General features: G+C 35.8%; 1 protein-coding gene across 1 annotated transcript in view; it reads right to left on the minus strand.

Moving 5' to 3' along the window:
- The window catches only part of LOC150109940 (glycine receptor subunit alpha-2-like), a 39,028-nt gene extending 11,954 nt beyond the window's left edge, over nt 1–27,074 (minus strand). The window contains exons 1-6 of the mRNA XM_090415875.1: nt 27,038–27,074; nt 19,260–19,327; nt 17,732–17,958; nt 17,503–17,585; nt 14,088–14,222; nt 606–921 (exon numbers count right to left, since the gene is read on the minus strand). Coding sequence (XP_090272001.1) covers nt 606–921; nt 14,088–14,222; nt 17,503–17,585; nt 17,732–17,958; nt 19,260–19,327; nt 27,038–27,059 — 851 coding nt within the window. The 5' untranslated portion in view covers nt 27,060–27,074. The remainder of the gene's footprint in view (nt 1–605; nt 922–14,087; nt 14,223–17,502; nt 17,586–17,731; nt 17,959–19,259; nt 19,328–27,037) is intronic.
- Nucleotides 27,075–27,275: the final 201 nt, after the last annotated feature.

A 27,275-nucleotide genomic window follows, 5' to 3' on the forward strand; every position in this document is an offset into this window, starting at 1 on the left:
CAACCAACAGAATTGATTTAAATCTGCGATTGTCACGAAATCATCGGGGAAAAATATACTTTCCAGATATTTTATTTTCTATATGGAATACATACTTTTCTATATGGAATACATTTTTTTTTATTAAACATGTTAATCAGTCTATAAACTAACAAATAAGCGGACCTCGCTTTTAATGTTTTAGAGTACTGCGGAAGTCAGCATTCTGCCGACAAAATAGCAAATTACAGAAAAGAGAAAAAAATCAAGAGAAACACTTTGTGAGGAGTAGAGAAAAAATTAAGATAAGAGGATTTGTATGACTAAAAATACAATAAAATAGAACAGATAGTCGATAAGATAGATCCAGCTGTAGAATGTTTCCCTTTGTTACAAGAAGTATGGAGGGGGGGGGGGTAGAAATCTGAGCAATAAACTTTAAAAAAAAACTACAAAAGTTTTCGAATGTTTTTCTCTTTCTCAGATACTTCTGATTTTATGTTGTTTATGAGTAACATCCAGTCGCTGTTCGGTTCCTTTATCCATGCACACACACATACACACGCGAGCTCACCTTGATGGAGAAATCGGATACCTTGTCGTTCTTTTTATCCGGATTGTCTGGCTCCTCCAGAACTACGTTGACTACGGCGTACTCCATGAGAGATAGAAAGACGAAGACCGTGCACGAAGACATGAAGATATCAATGGCTTTGATGTACGATACTGGAGGAAGGGATGCTTGACTCTTAGCGTGCTGCGTAGATAAGGTCAGAAGACTGGTGACTCCAAGAGTTACTCGGGCAGGAACGGCTTCCGGTTTAATCCAGAAGGATACCCATGACATGATCACTATCAAACAAGTAGGGATGTACGTGTGGAACAAGTAGTAGCCCAGCCGACGCTTCAGAGTGAATATCACTTGTAGACAGGTAAAGTTGCCTAAAAGAAAAGGGACGCAAGGAATAAATAAATGTACGGAAATTTACTGGCCGAGTTTAAAAGTTTCAAAAATTTCCTAATAATTACACTTAATTTTTAATCCAAGCGATGAACCACTTGCTTACACACTGAAACAAATCGTATCACTGACTAGGCAATTAATTAAGGATCATGTAACTTAATCCTAATGTAGGATTAAGCTGCATTATCATTCCGAGTTAATAAGGTTATCGTTGCATTTCTGATATTAAGATTTCTCTCTTCCTTGCAAATTTTTGTTTCCATTTATTAGCGAAATTCCAAAATCAAACTGTACCAGTTTTTAATTTGCGATCGCTGGTTAAAAAGCATTGTCCAGTTTTTTTTTTTTTTTTTTGCTAGATGGGTGAAACAAAAATGCTTTTCAAGAAATTGTATGGATAGGGTAATATAAAGCTATATAAGTTCTGATCATGGCAGGAGGGTAACAGCAACGGCCGAATCTCAGTTAAAACTTCATTGGCTACAGCATTGCCATTCATTACCCTCCCTGGGTACCCATTTTAGTCTCTTGGTATCATATGCATGGGCTACAATGGGGGGCTGATATGTAAGTAAAGCCCTCTCTAAAAATTAAGACGATCTCCCGGACCACTCCTACGAGTAGCCGAAAGACTGTTCAACTCAGCGTTGGCCCACCCTACCACCGAGCAGAAACGCTCATATTCCATGGAAAAACATCCACCGACAAGGCCCCCTCATGGGCCACGCCGGAGAACACTCTCCCCAGATACTCAAAATAATCTCCCAGGGCAAAACTCCGAAATCAACCCCCCCCCCCTCACCGGGAGCAAAATTTCGGAAGAAATCTGAGAGAGCGAAACTCTCGAAACTCATACCATGGGTTATGAGTTTCGAGAGTTTGGGCTACAATGGGGTTATTCTTATCACCGCCAACACGTAAGAGCGACACCACACGGGATTAATCCCATTGTATATTTACCATTAACATTAACGCTACTGTCAGGATGGCTGAAGCACAAGTGCTTTTCATATTCCCCTTTGTCTGTAATGAGAGAGGGAGTTTTGTAAGCAATTAAGCTCGCCCTCTGGGGCAGTTGTATTAGGTATGATCAGTTGGGAGTAGAATAGTCTTCGGTCTTTTATATTTGTAGTAATCTGTTTCATTGTAATTGACAACTTGTACGATCAGCGGGTTTGAATGTGAACTTGACGAAGAATTTTTCTGCGAGATCGTGGAGATCATTGGGTAGAGCTGAGACTTTAGAAGTCTTGGAGCCAATGAGATTGATGTGTTTTCTAAAAAGGAGTTTCTTGTCCAGTAATACCCCAAGGTATTTGGTCTCTGATTGCCATGGAATCTTTTGACCAGAGAGCAAGATGTCTTCTTTAATGCAGACCTTTCTTCTAGAGAACATAATAGCTGAGCTTTTGATGGGGCTCACCTGAATCCTCCAGATGGTGAATCAGTTTTCTAGCGCATTAATACTTCCTTGGAGTCTAGTGATTGCTAAGCGAGGGCTGAGCGACCTTGCTAGAATAGCGGTGTCGTCGGCATAAAGGGCTGTAATGGTTGTTTTTGAGTTAATAAGGATGTCTGATACGTAAGTTGTGAAAAGTATTGGGGCCAGGACAGAACCCTGAGGTACTCCAGCCAGGATTTTGCACCTTGATGACACAATTCCGTTGAGTTTTACTTGCATGTATCTTTCACTAATGTATGAGTATATGAGATTCACTAGTTTAACTGGGACAGTGTTTTCAATTAGTTTGCAGATAAAGCGTAGATAAGACCTTATCAAAGGCCTTGGCAACATCTAAAAATACAGCAGCAGTGTGAAGGTGCCAGTTAAAGCCATGGGTGATATGTTCCGTTAGTTCGGTGAATTTGTTGCATTGTGTTGTGAGCTTTACGAAACTCAAATTGCTCATTTGGGATTATTTTCTGTTGGTCCACTGCTGATTGTAGTCTTGATAGGATGACCTTTTCTGTTACTTTGCCGAGGCGCGAAAGAAGACTGATGGGCCTGTAGCTTTGGGGAAGCTGTGGGTTGTTACCTGACTTTTTCAGACGTATAACGTAAGCGATTTTCCAATCTGTGGGAAAGTATTGGAATCTTAAGATAGAATTTTGGTAATATTAACTAGATGAATTATGTCTTTCCTTGGGATTAGCTTTATTATTCTATTGGTAATGCCGTCGATGCCGGGAGCCTTTTTGTTCTTTAGATGGGATATAATATTGATTATTTCTGTTGGACATGTAGGGTGGATGATGATTTCTGAATCATCCTTAGGGCTGTCTTAATGCTTTTCTAACTTTACGATGAACTTTGTAAATGTGATTAATATTTAAGTTTTTATTAGATTGACTGCATTGTTTTTCCAGATTGTCAATTAGGGCTTCTACTTTTTCTTCATCTGAGTGTGCAATTCCAAGATTGGTCTTCATAGGGGGAAGGGGTTGTCTTTTGGTAAGAAGAGCTTTTACAAATTTCCACACGAATTTATCTTCTGGGTTGATTTCAGTGAGTTTGGGTTCCCATTTGGAATTCCTGTGTATCTGGAGGGCTTCACAAACTTGTCTGTTCAAGTTGTTTTGTCTTGCGGGGCTCTAGTATTGCGATATCGCTTTCTGGCTTTGTTTTTGGCCCTAATCAGGTCCATTATCTCTTCTAGGATCCAGTTGGATGCGTGGAAGACATTGGTTTGAGTGACTGATGCTATTGCTGTGTTGATTTGCCTAGTTAAATTGCTTACAGCTTGGTCTATGTCTTCTTTCTTACGAATGACAGGGGGGTGGACCGATGTGAACTGGGTGAACCTTAGAGAGCTTGTCCCATGATAAGAAAGAATGATGCAGAGAGAGCTGATCCTGGAGTTCTAGCTTGAGCAGGATGCGATTATGATCTGAGTTAAGCTCTTCTAATGCCTCCAGCTGGTATCGATATCCGATGTTGCTGAGGATAACTATGTCTAATACGTCAGAACTACCTCATGGGCTATAGTGGGCGGGCTCAGTGGGTCCAGCTACTATTGATGAGGTACGGCTTTTCGAGTTGATACCATTTTTTTTACCGTTAACGTTACTGTCAGGATGGGTGAAGCGCAAGTGTTTTTCATATTCCCCTTTGTCTGTAATGAGAGTTATTTGGGAAAGGAAGTTTTGTGAGCAAATAAGATCACCCTCAGGGGGGAGGTTGTATTAGCCATGATCATTTGGGAGTAGACTAGCCTTCTCTCTTTTATATTTGTTGTAATCCGTTCATTGTAGTTGACAGCTTGTAGGATCAGTGCGTTTGAATGTGAACTTGATTTCACGAATAATTTTTCTGCTAGATCGCGGAGAAAGGAGGAGATGTATGGAATGCCTGTTTCTCGATGAATCTGTGAATTTCTGATAAACCATGGGACGTCCAGGATCATCCTCAGGCACTTATATTGGATTCTTTGCAGTTTTCAAATGTTTGATCGTGAAGTATGACTCCATGCTGGTAAGGCGTGGGTAATAACTGGACGTATGACCATACGGTAAAGTAGTAATTTATTTTGTAAGTTTAATTTGCTCTTGTGGTTGATCATTGAGTAGAGCTGAGCTATGACTTTGGAAGTCTTGGAGCCAATGAGGTTGAAGGAGTTTCTTGTCCAACAATACCCGAGGTATTTGGTCTCTGATTGCCATGGGATCTTTCGGCCAGAGAGCAAGATGTCTTCTTTGATGCAGATCTTTCTTCTAGAGAACAGCATGGCTGAGCTCTTGATGGGATTCACCTGAATCCTCCAGTTGGTGAACCAGTTTTCTAGCACATTGATACTTCCTTGGAGTGTAGTGATTGCTAGGCGAGGGCTGAGCGACCTTGCAAGAATAGCGGTGTCATCGGCATAAACGGCCGTAATGGTTGTTCTTGAGTTAAGAGGGATGTCTGAAACGTAAGTTGTAAAAAGTAATGGGGCCAGGAGTGAACCCTGAGGCACTCCAGCCAGGATTTTGGGCCTTGAAGAAACAATTCCGTTGAGTTTTACTTGCATGTCTCTTTCACTAATGTATGAGTATATAAGTTTTACTACTTTAATTGGGATGCTATTTTTTTTATCGCCCTTTGAACTTTGAACTTAATTGGTTGATGGACTGAGTCCTTGACTCTTTATCCCTTTATCTGGATTTTAGATTGTGGGTGATGAGATTTGTGGATAATTTATCCGCTCATTTTGAGCATTTGAGGCTGTATCAGCTTTCTCTTGCGATGGAGGATTTCGGTTTTTTATGTTTGAAACGATCTGAGGGTTTGTAGTCCGCTGCCGGTCGAACTAGCTGATTTGGGTGATTATCCGTAATTGTGAAGAATTTCTCCGCAATGTTTGTCATGTAGGTCTTAATATCTGGAAGATTGGTTTCTTGATGTAACTGGATGTTTCTGATGAACCATGGGGCATTAAATGCCACTCTTAGGCATTTATTCTGTATTATCTGAAGTCTGTTGATGTTGCTTTTAGTCGTGTGACCCCAGGTTGGAGAGGTTTTTATTGCCTTTATTATCCTTATAAGGACTGGCTTAAATAAGGACTGGCTTAAAGGGGCAAAGCAAGAATGCTTTTCATATTCCCCGTTATCTGTAGAGGACAGTGTAGGGATAAGGTGTTATTGAGCTATTAAAGCTCTGATCATGGCAGGGGGGGTAACAGCAATAGCCGAGCCTCAGTTAGAACTTCTTTAGCTACAGCATTGCCATCCATTCAATCAAATACCCTTGGAGGTATTGGATTGAATGAATCAATCACCACATCTCACGGTCGATTGATTCCCATCAACTATCAACTTTATATACTTATTAACTAAGCTAAATCAAGGTGTTTTTTTATTAAAATTAATATCAAACAATTATATCTCCTTTAAATGTTTAAAGTTTTTAATTTTGAATTTAAAATGTTTCTTTAAATGTTAAAATATATGAAAATGGTTTAATAAGCTACATAAATTGGAAATAACCAGTATTTACTTAACAGAACTGAAGACATCAGTTTAACGGAATCGATCAGTTAAAACAAAATATGGAGATAGAGTTATTAGAATTTTATCAGACATATATAAATATCATTAAATAACATAAATAACATTAAATAAATAACATATAGCCTTAAATTTAACGACACTTAAGAGATCAAAAATATGAACAAACACTCAGACAAGCAATTCACACCTCTTTACTACTATATATATATATATACATCTACGAATGAAGAACTTAAAACTAACAGAAATGTACGAATTATAATTTTAATGACCAATTGAAATGTATTATCATTAAGGTGATGAGAAAAAAAAGATAAATTTTATTCTCTGTTAAATGGAAACTCAAGCAAGATTCGAAATACTTCCTATTAAAAGAATAATTACTGACTCAACAACTGATTACATGTACAAAGTTATAAAAATTGAGATTTTTTTCCAATATTGTTAATAAATATGTAGCTTGATGAATAAATACAAGGAATAGATTTCCAACCAATAAAATCATATTATAAGAACGAATATATTTGGTTTATATGGCTATATTAATACAAATAAATGAAATCGGATAGTTTCGACGCATATATTTGTGGCTTCTTCTGGGGTTAGGATGAACAAAAAAATACAATAAGCACTAACATGCATCCTAACATTACTAAAATACAGAAACAAGTAGGAACCATTACTATAAGTTAAAAACAGAAAACACATGGAGCGTGGAAGCAGGCACGGATCAGCTATTGTTCAGTGATGTGTGCACGATAGTGTACACATCACTGAACAAAAAAGTTAAAAAGTTAAAGTCTGAAGGTTTAAGTTAAAGTTTAAAGTTTGAAGTTAAGTAAGTTAATTAAAGTTGGCTAAAAAGATAAAGTCTGACGTATGAGTGATTTCCAAATATCACACAGGATCATTCCTTGGTCTCTATTGAATATGCCTTATGAGCGTATTCTTTTATGTTGAGGCATTGAAATTGTACTCTGTGTAAGGCATGGAGTTCTTATCCCTTGATGTGCATGGGAGAAATGAAAACCTAGGACTGAGCTGTCTTCTCTGTTGTTATTAACGTCTCCAATATATTCTTTCTGTATGATTCCCGAACTTCTAAATGTCTGCTCTATGCAAGAAAGGCCACAAGAACATGGAATATTATAAACCTCAGAATGTTTGTTGAAAGAGTTGCGGTATTTACAAAGTAACAGAAGAATTCTGAAAGTAGTAGGTAGAATTTTATAATCAAAGAACGTTTTGTGCATAAATTTATTAATTTGGGTGTTTTTTAATTCCTAAATAATAAATATTTAAGGTAGAAAATCTTGATAAAGTTAAACTTATATAAATAAATTCTTGGTAATACGAGTAAGTTAAACTTTATACAGTAAATGAAGCGAACTTTTAGCACCGTGAAGAAATATAAATAAACGTAATTTTCTCATAGACAGTAATTAACTTTAATTGAAAATTATTTTTCTTATACATACAAATATAGCTTGCTAAGAAGCAGAGAATAGATATAAGTCCCCTCCTCTTTTTATAAGGTTAATTCTTCCTATTCTCACATAAGAATTGAGAGCTATCAGGAAAGTTGAACTTTATGCAGCTTGATTCAGATCTTCATTCACTCTCTTGCCACAAAAATAGGAAGGATTGTAGTCAATTATTTTTGTTTTCTTTATGTTTTGGAATTTTAGATTAAATTAGGTAGGAGTTACAATATGCGATTTCTTTTGATATAAGAAATGAGCGAAACTGAATCGTATTGTTTTAATTAAGAGAAATGCCGTTCTGGCTGAAACTAGTTTCATTTTATGTCATCTTTAGTTTACTTTTAGGATCTTTCAATATAATTATTTTTAAAAATAAACTTTGGGTTCTTTGACTAGGGAGTTTAGTTTAGTATGCCTGAGTAGACGAACCAGTGTTTACAAAATATGAAATTCAAAATACCTTTGAATTGCGATTTAACATTGACTACAGGCAATGGGATTTGTTCACAAATACAAATCAGTGTAACATTTACTTTAAAAAAAAAGAACAGAACAAAACTAACCGCGAAAGTTTCAAAAAATGCAGTAAAAAGAGAATTCCAATATTCCGACAGCTGTGAATCGATAGCACGAACTAAAGAAGCAGCGATGATAAGAACAAATTAATATGCTAAAACTTTGTGATCTATAACAGAGCAAGACTTGCAAGATGTTTAAAAAGCGTGAAAAACTGTGAGTAAGCAAAACAGTTAAGTTTGCGCCTGAACGTAGTTCAAGTCTAAAGGTAGTGCAACATCAGGGCAACTCGTTGTAAAGGTAGCTATGATCACTATTCTTAGTATTTCCCATAATGTAAAACACATCTCACTAAGAGATGCATACTGTTATACATTATGGGTGTGGGGGGGGTCACTACCAGACCGATTTCAACCTTTTTTGAGTGTAAAAGTGAAACGGGCTCTAAAAATAAAACGATCCCGAGAGATCGCCCAACTCTCCACTCAATGACAGGCTCACCCTATCACCGAGAACTTTTCAGTATTTCAGTATTTTGGCTCTACCCAGTGGCAGGTTCACCCCACCACCAAGCAGAGCCCAACGGTGGCCCCACTCAGAGACAGGCTAAAACCTATCCTTATAGTCCTTATAAGGACTGGCTTAAAGGGGCGAAGCAAGAATGCTTTTCATATTCCCCGTTATCTGTAGTGGACGGTGTAGGGATAAGATTATTGAGCTATTATTAAAGCTCTGATCATGGCAGGAGGGTAACAGCAATAGCCGAGCCTCAGTTAGAACTTCATTGGCTACAGCATTGCCATCCATTACCCTCCAAGGGTATTGGATTGAATGAATCAATCACCGCATCTCACGGTCGATTGTTCCTCAATCGCTAAAACCTATCCCCAAGCAGAGCCTCTTATCAACTTTACCTATACAAGTTAATACAAGGTGCTTTTACTTTGAATAAGAAACTCTGGAAAAAATAAAGATCTGAAAAGAATTTTACCTTGGTGATAATATATATTAAGGATACCAAGTAATTTTATAAATTTAGTTTTTTTACTCCTTCTTATATATATATATATATAGATGATCATCAGTTATATTTACTCGGTGAGTAGATAGGTTCGAGTGACTGAAATGTGTATTGTCCGATGAAGAACTAAAAAATGAACTAAAATATCTAGAAAGAACTTCCTCCAATAACGGATACTCTTTCAAAAACATCAAGAAGCAACTATACCAGCGCCCTCAAAACAACACAGAGAATCCTAACAACCCCAAGGGCTATGTTTCTTTACCTTACATCAGCGCTCTCTCCCCAAAACTAGGAAGAATTTTGAAAAAATTTAATATGAAAACGTGTTTCTCAACTCTTCCAAAACTAAGCTCAGCTCTAAGCACCCAAAACAAGCTCACAACCACGTTCAGTTCCCCGCTGCATATAAAACAATATGTGATTATGGGAGACCATACTATAGCCAGACTGAGAAGTTAATCCTCCTACGGCTAGAGGAACATCAGAGAGACATTTCATACAATGGAATCAGAGCAAGCGCACTCTCAAGTCACGTCTTATTCTCAGTGAACACAAACGATGAAGGTCACCAACACGGAATAGATTATAATGCAACATCAAGCGTTTATATTTGTCACGATGAAGTGGAACGTCGTATAGTTGAATCCAAAGAAATTATCCTAGACTCTTTCTTCTCCAGAGCTCGTTTTATCATTAGGCGAACCTAGGCAATCGCCTAGGGGCGCTAAGACTATTCACGCTAAGGCTATAGATATCCACATGCGTAGGTGTACGTGTGCTTGTGTGGGTATGACAAAATACATGCATAGAGACAATGTATAGAGTTGCCTAAATTTTCTTTGCCTAGGGGCATCAGATACTCTCGGAACGGCCCTGCTCTTCTCACATCAACACCAACCTCAATTACAGTTTTCCTGACTCGCATCGTTCTACCATTAGATACTAGCGTACGCGTGAACTCATACGCTCGCACAAATGGTACAGTGTTTTTTTATGGGTTTTTTATTTGCTTTAAGTGTTCCCACCCATATGTCCTTTTGGTATGCATGTTAAAGAGACTCTGCTCCATTAAATTAACTTATTATCTGTTTTCTTGGTTTCAGTGTATCGAAGACGAATTTATTTTATTTTATTTATTTATTTATTTTTTTATGAGGAATTTGGCATATGCATTGGACTGACGCAATTGGGCTTTGTTTGAAAATTGATGCAAATTTGTTGCTGAAAAATATTATAGAGTATTCCGTGTTATTATTGACCTTCTAGTGAATTATATACATATATATATATATATAATGATATTTAATTCAATTGACAATTGACATTTATGACTTAAGGAGTGAAGCGAAAAGCTTTTCATATTCCCCGTTGTCTGTCACAGTGAGAGAAAATATTATGTTATGAGCAGTTTGCTCGCTCAGTGGAGGTGTGGCTCCAGGCTGGAGAAGCATAAGTAACTATAGGACGAATCGTCAACTGGTATAAAAGCAGTTTGATTCTGATGCTGGTATATAAATAAAAGCAGTTTGATTCTGATGCTTAGCTTGTTGCTAGAAGGGATATTTAATTTCAAAGGTTGTGATCATAATTAATTTATGGTGTTTTAGTATTAATCATTTTAAAGTTTTATTATTAATCTTAAAGAAAAGTTTGAAATAATTTAAACAATGTTTTATTATTACAATAATTTTATTTCCGATTAGTGAAATAATTTTTTATCACACACATATACACACCGGTTTCGTTGCATAGTGCGTCATTAGCAGCTGAATCAAAAATAAAATAAGTATCATTGTATCGTCCAGAAAATAAGGCATTTTCTAAATAAAGAAAAACATGCTCCATTATGTTTTCATAAAACAATATTCGAAGAAGGATACGGAAGTGATGATGCATTTAATGTTTACAGTTGTTTCATATGTTTTAAAAATCTCAAAAACAAATGTGTCTCTGAGCTAAATCTATATAAGCATATTATTGTACATGTAAGGATATAATACTGTGATTAGCCGTGAAATAGTAAAGTAATGAATATTTATAATCATCATCATCATCATCAAATTCCTGCCTCGTATCCTCAAGGGATGTACAGGATATGATAGTACTACATGAAAAATTTACATCATTACTAACTTCCTATCTACAATTTTCCTCCAAATCACTCTGTTACTTGTCAGAACTCCAACATTATGAGATCTTATATTTCTGTCCTCTAAGGCACTTTGTACCCTATCAATCCACCTATATCTTGGTCTTGCTCTGGATCTTTTTCCTGCCAACCTGGCAGAGAACACTTGTTTTGCTAATCTTTCCTCTCCCATACCATTTGAGATTATCTCTGCTAATGCATTCCTGGATGCTAACAATGTCAAGTTCTTTCCTAATATCCTCATTTTTAATATGATATTGCCATTGATGCCATCTGTTCATGCCTCTAATCTTTCTCAGGACTCTCATATCTGCGGTCTCTAGTCTTTGGCCAAGTGTTTTACTTCTGACCCAGCTCTTAGATCCATAAGTTAAAACTGGTTTGAACACTGTCTTGTATACAGCTAATTTAGTGTTCCGACTAATTTCTCTCTTATTCCATATGAATTTATTCAATTGACTTCTACCATACCAGCTTTGTTTGATTCTGTTGTCTATTTCTCTACTTAATTTACCATCTTCACCAAAAATCGTGCCTAAGTAGCTGAAATGTTTTACTTGTTCCACAGGCTATCCATTCACAACCCAGTTGACATTTTCAACAATTCTTCCTATTTTCATTGTCTTTTTCTTTTTATTGCTAACCTTCATACCATATCTATTACAACAGTAATTCAATTTAGTCAGAGAATCTTGCAGACTTGTAGCAGATTTATTTAGAAGTATAACATCATCCGCAAAAAGCAAAGAGCTGACATAAACATCTCCAATTTTGATATCATGTTTAATACCACTTTCCTTCATAATTTGATCCATATAGATAATGTGCATCCTTATCTCACACCAGATTTAACATTAAACCATCTTCCTATACTTCCTTCAATTCTAACTGCTGACTTACAACTCAAATAAAGACTATGTATTGCTTGATATAATGCCCCATTGACACCATACAACTGTAGCGTATTGAATAGCTTCTCTCTTGGCACCTTGTCATAAGCCTTTTCCAAATCGACAAAACTTAAATACAGATCTTTGTTGTATTCCCATGCTTTCTCGACTATTTGTTGTAAAGTGCAGATTTGATCCTGACAGCCTCTATTTGACCTGAATCCAGCTTGTTCTTCACCAAGCGTTTCTTCTACCATTCTTCTCAACCGTTTCTCAAGTATACTTGCATATATCTTATCAGGAACACTCAGTAGGGATATACCTCTGTAATTCTCAAATTCAGTTTTATTTCTTTATTTCCCTTTTTGAGATGAGAGCTCTACTCCAATCATTGGGAATTCGTCCCTATTTCCAGGCTTTCTGAACTATGCAGTGCAGCCACTGTAAGACTCTTATTCCACCATACTTTTATTTTTTTTCAAACTTTTATTCGCTTTAAAACTTTCTTATATGTTATTCTTTTGAATATGAAATTCAATTTTATCCTCCTCAAGACTAAATAGTGATCACTTCCAATTTCAAATCCTCTGTACACTCTGGTGTCCTGCACCAGGGAGAAAATATCACTATCAACAATAACATTGTCAATGAGACTTTTCTTATTCCTTGCCTCTTCTCTCCATGTGAATTTGTGCACATTTTTATGTTGGAGCATGGTGTTAGTAATAACTAGTCCATGTCCTGAGCAGAAATCCAACAGATATTTGCCATTGTTATTAGCTTTGCTCTTTTCTCCAAATTTTCCCAAAATATTTTTGTATGTCTCACAATCATTTCCTACTCTGCTATTTAGATCCCCAACAAGGACCAACTTTTCCCTTTTCATTGTGTCAGTTGCTTTTTATAAAGCCTCAAAAAATTCCTTCACTTCTACCTTAGTAGAACCTTTTGTGGGACCATAGGTACAAATAAGTCTCATTGTCCAGTTCCCCATTCTCACATTTGCAAGCATTACTCTACTTGAGACTGCCTGCCATTCAAGAAGATTAGCCTCATATTTAGTGTTGAATAGTATGGATACTCCTTCTTTTCCTTGATTGTCATTTCCTGAATATAACATTTTGTATTTATTGCTCAGAAAGATCTCACCAGTTTTTGTCTTTTTTGTTTCAGTCACCCCTATTATGTCGATCTGGTACTTATCTAATTCCTCAGCTAGCTCCATTTCTTTGCCATTCAGGCTTCGCATGTTGATAGTACCGATCTTTAAATCTGGTGATGTTGAGTTGGGGTGTGTTTCCAGATTTTTTATAATAGAATATTTATGAATATTTATAATAAAAACGGAAACTGCCAGAAGATTTTTTTTTATTGTACAGTAAGTTTGCTTGTTGGACTGATAATGTATCTGCCGAGGATCCAAAAGTCTGCGAAGAAGACAAATTTTTTCTTTGATGAGAAATTTGGGATATGCATTGGGCTGATGCAATTGGGCTTTGTTTGAAAATTGATGCGAATTTGTTGCTGAAAAATATAGAGTAATCCGTGTTATTATTGACGTGTTCTTGAAAGAATATAACATCACATATAGCAAACGTCTCATTTTGATACAATAATGAAGAGAGAGAGAGAGAGAGAGAGAGAGAGAGAGAGAGAGAGAGAGAGAGAGAGATTTCGGAATGCTTAACTGGTATGCAACGAAATATACAGACATTTTCTAGAGATGGCATCGGACTATAAATTCTTTCCTTCTAAATGGCTGATTATTAAATGTCTGCAATCATTTGTCATGCGAGATCGCAATGAATCTTCACGAACTACTAATATTTTATAGGCGAAAAAAGCATATTAAATAGTCTCAGGCCTTTTCTGCTATCTGAGAGATATCTACCTTTTGACAAGATTGTATATACGAATTTCTATATATTAAATGTTTTATTATTTTAAAGAAAAAGCTTACATAATTTTTAAATATCAATGTTTAGTTCTTCATGATGTTTTTTTAATCCTGTCTCAATAGTCGAAGGGTATTATGATGTGACAATTCCTACTAAAACATTACGGCTTTTAAGTGCCTCTATAGCAAACTTACCAGTGGAATAAACCTGCGTGCAGTCACCTCTTTCGGTTTTCATCAGGTCCAGCTGTGGTAATTCAATGTTGTCAGCTACGGCCAGAGGCACTTCTTCTTCCCAGTCGAACACCAGATCGTCGATTGTATGGGACACTGTTAAAGAAAACAAAACTAATTAAGTTAGTTTTATGTGAATTGTGATTATGAAACACGTCTAATTATGTGCCTTGCCATCATAAAGGTGAATGATGAATCATCTAGTTAGTTTCATCTTCAAAAAGATCCCAAGCTCAGGTCAAGAACTAGCAAAAGTTTGAAACTATCCTCAGCAAATTTATTTTATATAGGTGGTAGTTGATTGGTGGAAAGTAGCGAATTGAGCAGAAAAGGATTCGAAGTTATTTAAAGGCTGCGGAAGCATTTGATATAGTGTGTTTGTGTTAGCAATTGAATTGTCATGATGATTTGTGTATAATAGGTAAAGATAGGTAACCAAATTATTCATACCTTATCGAGGAATGGTATTAACACGGCTCGATTATGCAAAACCTTACTCACTAAACAAAACATAGGCTAGCCCCCAACCTTTCCCATTATTTTTGAATATGTCCCAGTAGGAGTTGTGATTGGGGGAGGTTGTACTGAGGTTGAGGTTGTCTTCAGTGTTCAGCTACAGGGCTTTTTGGCGAGTACCTTTGTCGAATGCTGAGCATTAAGGTCAATTTCTGTTTGACTTTGAACAATTATTTTTTTTTTAAAACGAAAGTAAAGAAAAACATACAAAGGGGGGAAAATTGTGTACTGACATTTGTGCATCAATTACACCATTTTAGGCGGTGATTATGGAAGATCTTCAATCCCGGGATATCAAGGCACTGGGAATGTTGTCACATGAATAGGAGAAACAGAGGGGTACATCCATCCAGCCATCTACTCATTGGGCAATATAAGATGCCATATAGTTACTCAGATGCTCTTTGATATTCCACACCAGTCCTCATCAGGTGATCCTGTTATATGCTTTTCTGGAGGCTTCAACTCACTGAATCTTAGTTCTTAGTCATTCTACACACACACACACACACACACACACACACACACACACACACACACACACACACACACACACACACACACACACACACACACACACACACACACACACACACACACACACACACACACACACACACACACACACACACACACACACACACACACACACACACACACACACACACACAGTCATCTGTCCATCTCATCAATGGTCTCTCCTTCCTCTTTTCAAGGAACTTTACCTTCTATTACTATTTTGAAACGTTCTATCCTTTCAATGTTCCAGAGTATTTAAACTTTCTTCTGTCACTATCCTTAAGGAGCCTTAAAGTTTTTGACGATCCTTTCTAGCATCCATCCGTTTGTCCTCCTATCAGTATATGATATCCTCAGGCTCTTTCTCAGCCATCTGTAATACCACATCTCAAAAACAGCTATCGTTTTCCCATCAGACACTTCTTTAGTTTCTAAATCTCATCCATAAGTTACTGTTGGAGAAACAACTGCATCTGTAATCCACAACTTTGTTCCTGTGGAGATAGATTCATCCATTCAGATTTTAGACAAGTTTCTGACTGTTGTTTTAGTCATTCCTAATCATCTTCTGACGTCTTCTGAACAATAATTCTTCACATTAATAATGAATCCCAGGTACTTGAACTTGTTGACTCTCAATTCTTTCTTCAACTGCAAATTTATCGGTCAAGGAAAGAATGTCAGTACTTGTAAGAGAAATAGGGCATGCGATAAAACAGAGAGTTGGGCAGTCCTGCATTGGTGGGGAAGTCGGAAGAATGTGTATGCTTTCTGTTCGACGGAAACGATGATAAGAAATTTCACTTTTTTTTTGAATAATAATAGACTCTTAGAATGGTGCTAATTCTGTTCGTTCCACAAATATTGATCTGGAATTTCGTATATCAAAATCGTGAGAAAGCATTGTACTGATGATAGTCATATTAAACTATTTAAAAAAAGGGAAAATAAACAACCTGTCAATTTTGATACAGTTATTATGTACTGACGGTAAATCCATTTCATACAGAAGAGGGTTTTCGTCTCCTAAAATCGAGCTTTTGTTTTCTACCGATCAAACAAAACTAAATTAGGGAATGCTATATACACCCTCATAGATGTTTTCAGCTCAGAATTGTGTTATTAATTATTTTCCTGCGATAAAAAATTGAGCAATGGCAGTAGTACCACAATTCTTCTTTTTCTTATTCTATAAATGATATGGTCTTTGATCTCTCTCTCTCTCTCTCTCTCTCTCTCTCTCCCTCTCTCTCTCTCTTTCTCTCTCTCTTTCTCTCTAGTATTATTAATGTATTCATTCATTTATTATTTTAAAATATTAGGGCTATTCACTTGTCATTTTCAACTGTTTTATTGCTTTTAAAAATCATTATTAATTCTGGAATCATATTCTCACGAAAATAGTATGGAAAATATAAGCTTCCTCAAGAAACTGAACTTGTATAAACAGCAAAAAAAAAATAATAATAATACAAATAAAATAAAATAAAATAAATAAATAAATAAAATAATTCTTATATGTCATTTGATCAAGCGTGCATTCTGAGGAAAATTTTTCTATATTTCGGAAGACCCACTTTTTCCGAACCCCCTGAAAATGCCTTCATATGACATGTCCATGGCTAAGTAGTTCGTCATATTTTGCAAAGTCAGGAGAAAAACAGATTAAATTCAAATTTAGATACGCTTATTCACTGGTAGACAAAAGTGTATTTAATTTTTAATAATTTGAATTTCTTTTTCTTCACAAAACTCGAGTTTTGTGAAGCCTTATGCCTGTTAAAAAACGTCCGTAAACGCGCGCGCGCGTGTGTGTGTGTGTGTTATTTTACTGGGAGGTTTCTTGATGGGGGAAAAATTCCCTTTTAGGAGAGGAAAACCATGTCTCTTCTATCATGAAATGGACTTTACCGTCAGTTGAAAAGACATTATAATGATTTTTTTGTCTTCGACAGAATTCAACGGTAGTTCTTTCTAATCAAAAGACGTAGTCGATGCTCTTGTTACAAAGGCTGATGTTGTTATTGTTTGAAATCAGCGAAGAATGCGAGGCTAATGTTATAAGCCTGTTAACCGCGTGTATTATTCTGACCGTTTTTGCCTCTTTTGCAGGAAAAGCACCAGAGTTTGGTGTTTTTGGGGACAACGAGGATCCTAAAGAACGTGTAGATATTAATAGTATCTTTGAGGTGACAGAAAAAATCATAGGAAGGCATTGAAGTACCTAAACCAGAGTAAAAACAATTTTCAGGTAATAATCAACAAGATATTTCTCTATTACATAAAATGTGTATTTGAACACTGTTTATTTTATTACGTTTATTTTATCTATTGTACTTACAGCTCTCCATTTGCAGAGAACACTGTTGAGTATCATGAGGATAGGTAGCAAAATTCATGGCACAGGACAAGATAAGGGTTAGCCTACAGTTAAGAAAAAGATCAGTTAAGCCGGTTACTCTGAATTATTTTAAAGTAAACATTATCTTGAATTATAACATTTAAACAATCCAAAGCTTCTCTAATAATGCGCTATGATAGCTACTCTACGTATATTTAAACCCACTTACTTTACCATATAAAGGATTTTTTTATCTTTGTATAGCCACAAATAATGATTTGGGATTGTCATTGTTTGAAAGGTCACTTGTTTGGCATTCTTGAAAAATGAATCGGGCCTCCACATGCTTCGTAGCCAATCTACTTCTAAAATGCGATACTCCGAGGTCATGTTTTCAGGGAGACGTAACCTATGGTCCTTCCATGTCTGGGCAAAAAATATATCTGCAGCATAAGTCTATAAAGAAAGATTTAAAATACGTTTTTAAATAAAACTCAATTTAACACCGCAGTAATGTCTGTTGTTTCCTCCTATGCTGCATATTTCTACTATATTATATCTAGTTTTGCGTACAAGAATGACAAAGTAATGGTACAATGTTAAGAATATTCAAAATAATATATGTTGACACACACACACACACACATCTATGTTTTTTGAGTACTAATGCTGCCCCTACTTTTCTGATGTGTTACTCTCTTGTAAAAACAACCTTTCAGCATTTGATAACATTTTGAAAATACATGCATGGATCTGTATCTCGATTCTATAACCAAGTTTGAAATAAGGGGCGAAGCAAGAATGCTTTTCATCTTCCCCGTTATCTGTAGAGGACAGTGTAGGGATAAGGTGTTATTGAGCTATTAAAGTTCTGATCATGGCAGGAGGGTAACAGCAATAGCCGAGCCTCAGTTAGAACTTCATTGGCTACAGCATTGCCATCCATTACCCTCCAAGGGTATTAATTACCGCACCTCAGGGTCGATCAATCATTAATTCCTCATCACAAGTTTGAAATAGTCCTTATAAGGACTGGCTTAAAGGGGCGAAGCAAGAATGCTTTTCATCTTCCCCGTTATCCGTAGAGGACAGTGTAGGGATAAGGTGTTATTGAGCTATTAAAGCTCTGATCATGGCAGGAAGGTAACAGCAATAGCCGAGCCTCAGTTAGAACTTCATTGGCTACAGCATTGCCATCCATTGGTATACAGAATATATATATATATATATTAATGAATTTATAGGTTTTTTTAAGTTTTTGTAAGGTCTTTTATTATTAGAAGCACAAAATATTACATCTAGTTTTGCGTACAAGATGACAAAGTAATATTGCAATGTTAAGAATATTCAAAATAATATATGTTGACACACACACACACACACACACACACACACACACACACACACACACACACACACAGATCTATTGTTATATGAAGTCCACTTTCTGAAATTTTCTTTCAGGATTAATCACCCACCCAGACTTACCTTTCCTTTATGCACAGCATTTTCCATCAGATAATGTTTGCTGTGGTCACGCACACAGACCTTCTATTATTTCCATTTCTGTATGCGCAAAAGCTTCTGCTAGCGTGCAAACTGCTCGTTAAACATAAAGCGTTTTGTTTACGTACATAAACAATTTTTATATAAATTACATTTAGGTGTGAAACTTGTTTATATAAAGTCATATTTTTAAGTCATTATTACACTGCTATATATTTAATGTTAATTATATATTTGAAGTATTTTCTTACCATGGAACCTTCGTTGATTGAATCTAGTCCCATAACTGTCACGTGGAAGTTCACAACAGTAGGGTGGTCTGAAAACGAAGATCTTAATTAGAATGCTTGGTATACAGAACATGCGACAAACACAGTTTATAAAAGTTAAGAATAATGAAGAGTTTGTGTTAATTACTATTATTTTTACTGATTACCAATCACGTATTTATTTACCAGAGAAAATGAAAATAATTTTTAAATGCGTTTTTATTTGAATTGAATTATATTTCTGCATGGAATTTTGTAAATTGAATTTATGCTATTTTATTTAATACGTTTATTTTTAATAGTATCATAATGGCACATTTTATGGCTACGTAAATATTTATTTCGGTAATAACGTTCTACTTTATGGAGCTAAAATTACTGGAAAACCCAATGCGCTGTGCAGTTTATTGGTTTCTTCGTGCATTATTGGAAACGAGACTTGATTACGTAAATCTTACTTTATCTTATTTACTTACCTCAGTAAGAAAAGTAGAGAGTTTGGCTCGACAATCTTTATTTATTTATTTTTCTTAGGATATTTTTTATCGTGTGGAGTATCCGATAATCATCATTCAAATACATCACATAATTATTCGGATAATTAGTTTACTTTCAAAATGAAACAGTTTTAATTTTATAAAGAGATTAAGATACTGTTAATAACTTTTCCCTTTTTACAGTAAAGCAATACTATTAATGCTATTATTTTGGTTTCTGAAATACCAAGTTTTGTTAAATGAATCTGAGATCATACACTGGTGTCATGACAAAAATGGAAAAGGAAATCTGAGATTTATTGGAAATGTTATTATCTATCCTATACACCTAAATGTAAACCCTAGCATTAATTTATCTGATCGCTTCCTAGCTCTGACCATCAAGCACGCAGGACTCGAACACGAGCCATCTTTCACAACAATTAGATGCTACATAACTCCGTATTTATTGTCCCATGCTATTTTTTTACTGATTGTTAGTTCTTTCTTTTACATCTGAAGATACATATACACACGTATTTTATTTTATTTTTATTATGTTTTAATGCGAATTCCATTTCTCATGAAAGGCTGTTATTTCTGTTGTACTGCATATTAGACGTACATTTGGTGCTGTGAGTGGGGGAAAAAGTTATGGTTTATCCTGAAACCCTACGCTAGACGACATTTGGTGTAGTGTAGGGTTTCAGGATAACCCACTTCACAATTCCATTCATCAGCAGGGTCTCATATCGGGCAATGAAATTCATCTACAACTTAAAGGCATTACCAAAACATCCATGTTTCAAATGGAGACTCAGAACTCAGAGCTGGGTTTTTATGATCTCTTGATTGTAGGAATGATGTAAAAAAACTTTTAAATAACTGCGCAGCAGTTATATTAGTTACATGGAGTAGTTTTACTTAAAGAGCTTTATTTTATTATTGTTGTTTCATGGGCACCTCCATAGAGACCTAGGACTCACCGCGGACACTATCCACATACAATCTATCATACCTCTCCTTGAATCCATAAATAGACAAAGCAGTAACAACTGATTCTGACAACCCATTCCACTTATTCACCACTCTCCAAGCAAAAAATCTGGTCCTCATACCCCCTACTTACCACACCTTTATTCAACTTCCAGGGATGACCCCACTGTTCCGGCCCTTCCAGCCAAGTACCAAATCATTTCCTCTGCATCAGTCTTATAAAACTCTTTAAGCAACTACAATATTTCTATCATATCCCCTCTTTTTCTCCTATCAACCAACTTCTGCAATCCACACACCTTCAAACTATCCTCATAGAGAACATTCCACTCACCATCTTAATCACTCGCCTCTGAATCCTCTCCACCACTTCGTCAACCCTCCATGAAACACAGGGACCAGATTTGAGCACACTAGTCCAGATGTAGGCCTATCATGGGTTTATAAAGAGGAATTACAACTTCCTTATCTCTACTTGTTAATGTGTTCTTCACTAGCCAAGTGAATGTGCCACCATAGCAATATGTCCTCTAAACATTAACTATCTGTCTATCACCACCTCTAAATCTTTAGCTTCATCTATTTCCTGGAGAACAGTGCCATCAATGTGATAAACGGCTTGTAATCTATTTATCCCAAAGTGCAATAACTTTACATTTCTCGACATTAAACTGACACCCTGCAAGCTCTCCGTATCGCCTTGATTAACTATTTTTCTATTGGTCAAAAGGTCTAATTGGTCAAATTATACTAATTGGTCTATAATTTGCTACTGAGGTCTTAGAACCTCCCTAATGCAAAGGAATTATTTTGCACTCTTTCCATTCCCTTTGAACTCTACCAGAGCTGAGATTTAAATTAAAGAGCCTAGTCAAAGGCCTTGCCATTTCCCTTGCACATTCTCTCAAAATCCCAGTTGATATCCCATCCAATCCCACAGCTGTATTTACACTGAGATTCTGCAATATCGTAAGGACCTCCAATTCATCCACCTCTGTTACCACATAAGTTTCTGTCACATACACTGCAATAACCTCAGCTGGATGATATACTCTTGCTAAGTGGTCACTCAGTAACTGAACTATTTTATTCTCTTCTGTCTCTTCGTAACCATCATCATTCATTAAAGTTAATCTACCATAGTCATTACTTACCATAGTCATACTCTTACTTGCCACATAACAAAAGAACTCGAATTTCCTTTGAGGCTGCTCGGCTATCTTTTTTAGTAATCCCGAATTTGTCTTCCTTACCATGTTGGTTACCTTTGGGTTACCTTTAGAATGCTGGGGGTAGGTTATATACCTACCCCCAGTACAATTCTTTTTTTCGCAACTCATGTTTAATAAGTTAGTGAAAGAAAAAAAAACAGTTAGTGAAAGAATAATGGTTGCAAGATTCGGTGCCCAACCATTTACTATCTCAACCATTCAAATATATGTGCCTACTGCAGAGAATGCAGATGAAAACATTGAGAGATTTTACAGGGATCTACAACCAGTAATTGATGAGGTGCCGGAGCAGGATATACTCGTCATTGGAGGAGACTGGAATGCAAAGATTGGCAAAAATAACACAAGATGGGAAAAGGTTATGGGAAAATTTGGATGTGGAGAGATGGTTCTGGAATTTGCCACGGATAACAATCTCATGATTTGCAATATCAACTTCCAACAAAAAGATTGTCATAAATGGACATGGCGCTCCTTCGATGGCAAACACAGGAATATGATCGACTTGATATTAATAGAACAGAAATGGAGAACCTCAGTTCAACAGTGCAGATCATTCCAAGTAGCTGATATTGATTTGGACCACAGCTTAGTGATTGCGAATGTAAGACTAAAACTGAAACAGAAGTACAAAGGAAAGTTCCAGAAAGCTAGAGACATCTCAAAACTAAATGAAGACAGACTAAGAACAGCATATTAGAACATATTGGAAATTAAGCTTAAGACCCCAAGTGAAAAACAAAATATAAATACAAGAGCAGAACCACTGACTACAGTGTTAAATGTCAATAAGAAGTGGCAAACAAGATCAGTAGCAATCAAAGATGAAAATGGTAAACTATTGATGGACAAGACAGAAATCATACACAGATGGACAAGATATTGCAGCGAACTATATAAAAATCAACTAAATGATACTGCAACAGAAGTAATCAAAGAACTAAAAGCAATCTCTCCACCAGCAGAGACCTTTGAAAATGACATCTTGGAAGAGGAGGTGAATAAGGACATCTCAAGAACAACAAGAGTCCTGGAAATGTTAACATAATAGGCGAGATGCTAAAATATGGGGAGAATCAGTTGCAAAAGAAATACATAAGCTATGTAATGAAATATGGAGATCAGGGTATATCCCCGAAGAGTGGAAAAAATCGGTCTTGGTTGTTCCTCATAAGAAAGGCAGTGCTTTAGAATGCACCAATTACAGAACTATTGCATTGAGTCATCTTGGAAAAGTGCTGATGAAAATACTAATAGAGCGCCTGAAGGGGGGCATATGGAGGCACATCTTGCGGATGACCAAGCCGGATTTCGACAAGATAGAAGTACAGTGCAACAAATATTCGCACTAAGACTAATAGCAGAGAAAGCTCGAAGAAAGAACAAAAAGATATATTGCTATTTAGTGGACTTCCAAAAAGCATTTGATAATATTGACCAAAATATAACATGGGCTGTCTTGGAATCCTATGGTGTGGACAATAAATTGATCAGCCCGCTGAAAGATATAAACAGCACAAGCAAAAATCAGAATAGCAGGTGAGACTGGAGATTGGTTTGCCACTAGTCAAGGCACAAGACAAGGGGACCCAATATCACCAATCATCTTCATCACACATCTGGGAAGAACACTAGATAAGATTAAAGAAGAAGGTGGATGTATTTCAATAAATGGAATAAGAATAAACTACCTCTGCTTTGCAGATGACATCGTCCTGATTGAAGAAGATGCAGTAAGGCTGGAACAGACATTGCAAACACTATACACAGAAGGCAAAATATATGGAATAAATGTCAATTTTGAAAAAACTAAAACAATGGTATTCGGACAACAGGAGTTACTGAACAGAGTTACGATAGACAGATTTCAACTGAAAAATGTGGAGCACTTCACATATCTTGGATGTCACATGACGCATGACTTCTACTCCAAAAAAAAGAGATAAAAATTAGAATAGCCAGAGCAACAACTATTTTAAAAGTCATGGACAAAATATGGAAGAGCCGAGCTATAAAGATGCAAACTATACTGAGCATTATAAAAACCAGTATCTTCAGCAGCATGCTCTATGGATTCGAGGCCTGGGTACTCCTGAGAGAATCTGAAAGGAGGATATTGGAATTTGAGAGGAAGTGCCATAGAAAGATCTTGAGAATAAGCTGGATACAGAAAGTGAGGAAATCTACAGACGAATACAACCATAAGAAAACCTGATCCAGAAAATAATCAAAAAGAAACTACGTCTGTTTGGCCATATATGTGAATGAATGATCAGAGAAAATTAAAAACGTTGCTGTTTGGAATGATTGAAGGAAAGAACAAAAGCGGAAGACCAAACAGAGAATGGGGCGATGACATCGTCAAATGGTGTGGAAATTCTATACACAAATTGAGTCATCTTGCACAAAACAGAATGCAATGGAAGAATCATATCAAGATGGCAGCAGACACCTACGGGCATTGGACCCATGGTAGTTGATGATGATGATGATGATGATGTTTAATAATATTATTCGTCCATCCTACTCCCACCTGATTCACTCTCCATACCTAAAGTATACAGTTCAATATTGCTTCCTCTAGATGCTCCTTAACTATCTCCAAAGCAGATAGTTAAGGAGCATTGCAGATTTTTATGCCATGCCACAACTTCAAGCTAACCTCTAAACTTCTCATAATCACCTTCCTTGTAGTGTCACACATAACATTTCTTGACAAATATTCCTCATCTGTACCGTCGATAGGTACAGATGAGGGCACTCGTTCAGCCGTTTTGGGAAGGCGTCGTATTATGGCAACAAGATATTTTACAAATATACGGCGTTTAGTTTAGAAGAACTCATAAACAGTTTTATTTTGCGATCTTCTCCGTAGAACAAACATTTAATTAATATTATTATGTAATCGGTTTGCATTAATGTTTCTCTTATAAAAAAAAAATAGGAAGTGGAGAGTTTTGTCTTATAATCCATCAGGGACGATATTTAATTGTTTCCCTCAGGGCGCGATCAAATCTGGCGACGGTCTTGTTCCTCATGTTTTGCAATCTCCTAAATCAAATCCACTTGGTTACTTTTTCCAATCGGAGACAGTGTGTGGCCACCTTGGTTATGAATAGGTCCAATGCTCTTGCACCTCGAGTCCTCTACATCACATGCTGCCTCAAATAATTATCTCTCAATAGGTGTATGAATTCTATTTCCTTCCTGTCACGTGATCTCTCTTCCTTCCAGTCTATATCTCCAGTTGAAGTCCCTCATAATAATTGCTTGACCTGCACCCTTTGTACTAATTTGCGTGGATGATGTGGAAGACAGATGTATGTCTTCCACATCATCCCTGAAACCCCTTGGCCTATACTAGCAACCAACTATATATTTTATCTTATCGGCTTTGATATCAACTGCCTCAAATTAACATCCACTCTCCTGCTTATCTCGTATTCTTTTGACTGCAGTTCATCCGCTGTTATCATCAGATTTTATTTTACTTTTTTTAAATTTTATAATAAAAGGAGGGGAAGGGATTAACACATTTTTCTTCTAGTACATAATATATGACAAGATACCTCTGACGTTCTCCAATTGCCACGCTTGCGTGAACTTAAATCTTTTAAAACTTTCGTTCTTTGTTATAATAAGTAATTACATTCGAATGGATGATGATAAATAAGTTGAGATTTTTGAGCTTTTATTTTATTTTGTTTTATTATTTCTTTATGTAATTCGGTTAAATAAATACAGTCTATTTCAAAAGCCTCTAGATACTTGAAATTCGGAGCCCATCAGCATATATAATATATATATATATATATATATATATATATATATATATATATATATATATATATATTATATATATATATATATATATATATAAAAATATATATATATATATATTTTTTTTTATTTATTTATTATTATTTTTTTTTTTAAAGAAAAAACAGCGTTTGGTTTGTGTTAGGAAATTGCTCGATATGGTCAAGCGATTCTGTTTGTTGCTTTGTGGAATGGGAAGGAATCTCATATGAATTTAAAACATTTATATACAGCGCAAGAAATAATTCACGTATGTACAAGTGAACAACTGCATTTTTCTATAATTTTACCACTTTTCACTTTACCTCAAAGAGAATCAATCTTTCATAGTCTTAAATAAGCTGAAATTTTCAATCAATCCTCTTTTGATTTTCATAGTCCCTTCAAATCGCAAACATTTTAGGAGCATCATGATGTTCAGTCATATAAAATACTGAAGTTTTATTTGAACACTAACAGATGGAGCCACCTGTGTTCGATTTTAAGTGAACATAACATGCACGAGAAAAGTGTACACAACATTTTAAAATAACTTTGAAATAACCTAACTTATTCATCCTACTATGTTCGATCACTGTTTTAGAGTTAAAAAATACTCATTAATATTTCAGTAAATTTCTTGCTAGTCCAGAATAAACAAATTAATGTTGAAATTGGAGAAGAGAAAAACAGAGTGAACATGCAAGATTTATTTGGATAAGAAATATTACATGAGAATACATATAAAGAAATCAATCCTGTAAAGTATTTATTCTGCAAAGGGAGCAGGCATTACTCTTTAACTCTAATTAAATTTATAGAAATCCGTAGACAACAGATCTCTACCTCTGCTAATGATTTCGAAAGAAAGAGTGTCAGTCTTTTGGGGAAATAATTAGGTGCTGTCTGAAAACTAGGATTTTCGGGGAAACCCCCCCCCCCCAAAACTACAATATGAACATATAATATAATTTTTGACCATTGTTCCAGAATTAGAATTTGGAACACAAAATAGCGTAAGTTATAGATCATAATTCTAGAATGATGTGAAACAACCAAGATAATGAAATTAACATTCATTTATAGAACCAATTTCTATCCTTCTGCTGATAACATACTACGATTTTCTTTCTTAATTTAAATTCGAATTTTTTTTTTATCAAAATGTAGATACTAATTACTACGATGCTAATTAAGATATTACATTCTAATGTAATACTTAATTAGCAACAACTGTTTTTCAGCATCAAATAATTACCTTCTTTCTTCGGAGGTTTCATTTTGTCGTAAGCTCTTGGATCCTCAGGAAGTATATCAGCAAAAGTTAGCCGACTAACATGAGATTCGGTGCTTTTTTTTTCCATCATGAAAAGAACGAAGGGGAAACATAAACTTCGTATGCATAAAAATGGATTACAATCTTAAAACTTTCTGTAAATACAAATAAAATATAAACTTTGTGATTATTACTTTGTTGATAAGAGTAAAGTTACGAG

The sequence above is a fragment of the Typopeltis vanoorti genome, chromosome 1 (genome assembly GCF_054136105.1).
Source record: "Typopeltis vanoorti isolate ZY-2024b chromosome 1, IOZ_Tvanoo_1.0, whole genome shotgun sequence".
In the NCBI taxonomy this organism is placed as follows: Eukaryota; Metazoa; Arthropoda; class Arachnida; order Uropygi; family Thelyphonidae; genus Typopeltis; species Typopeltis vanoorti.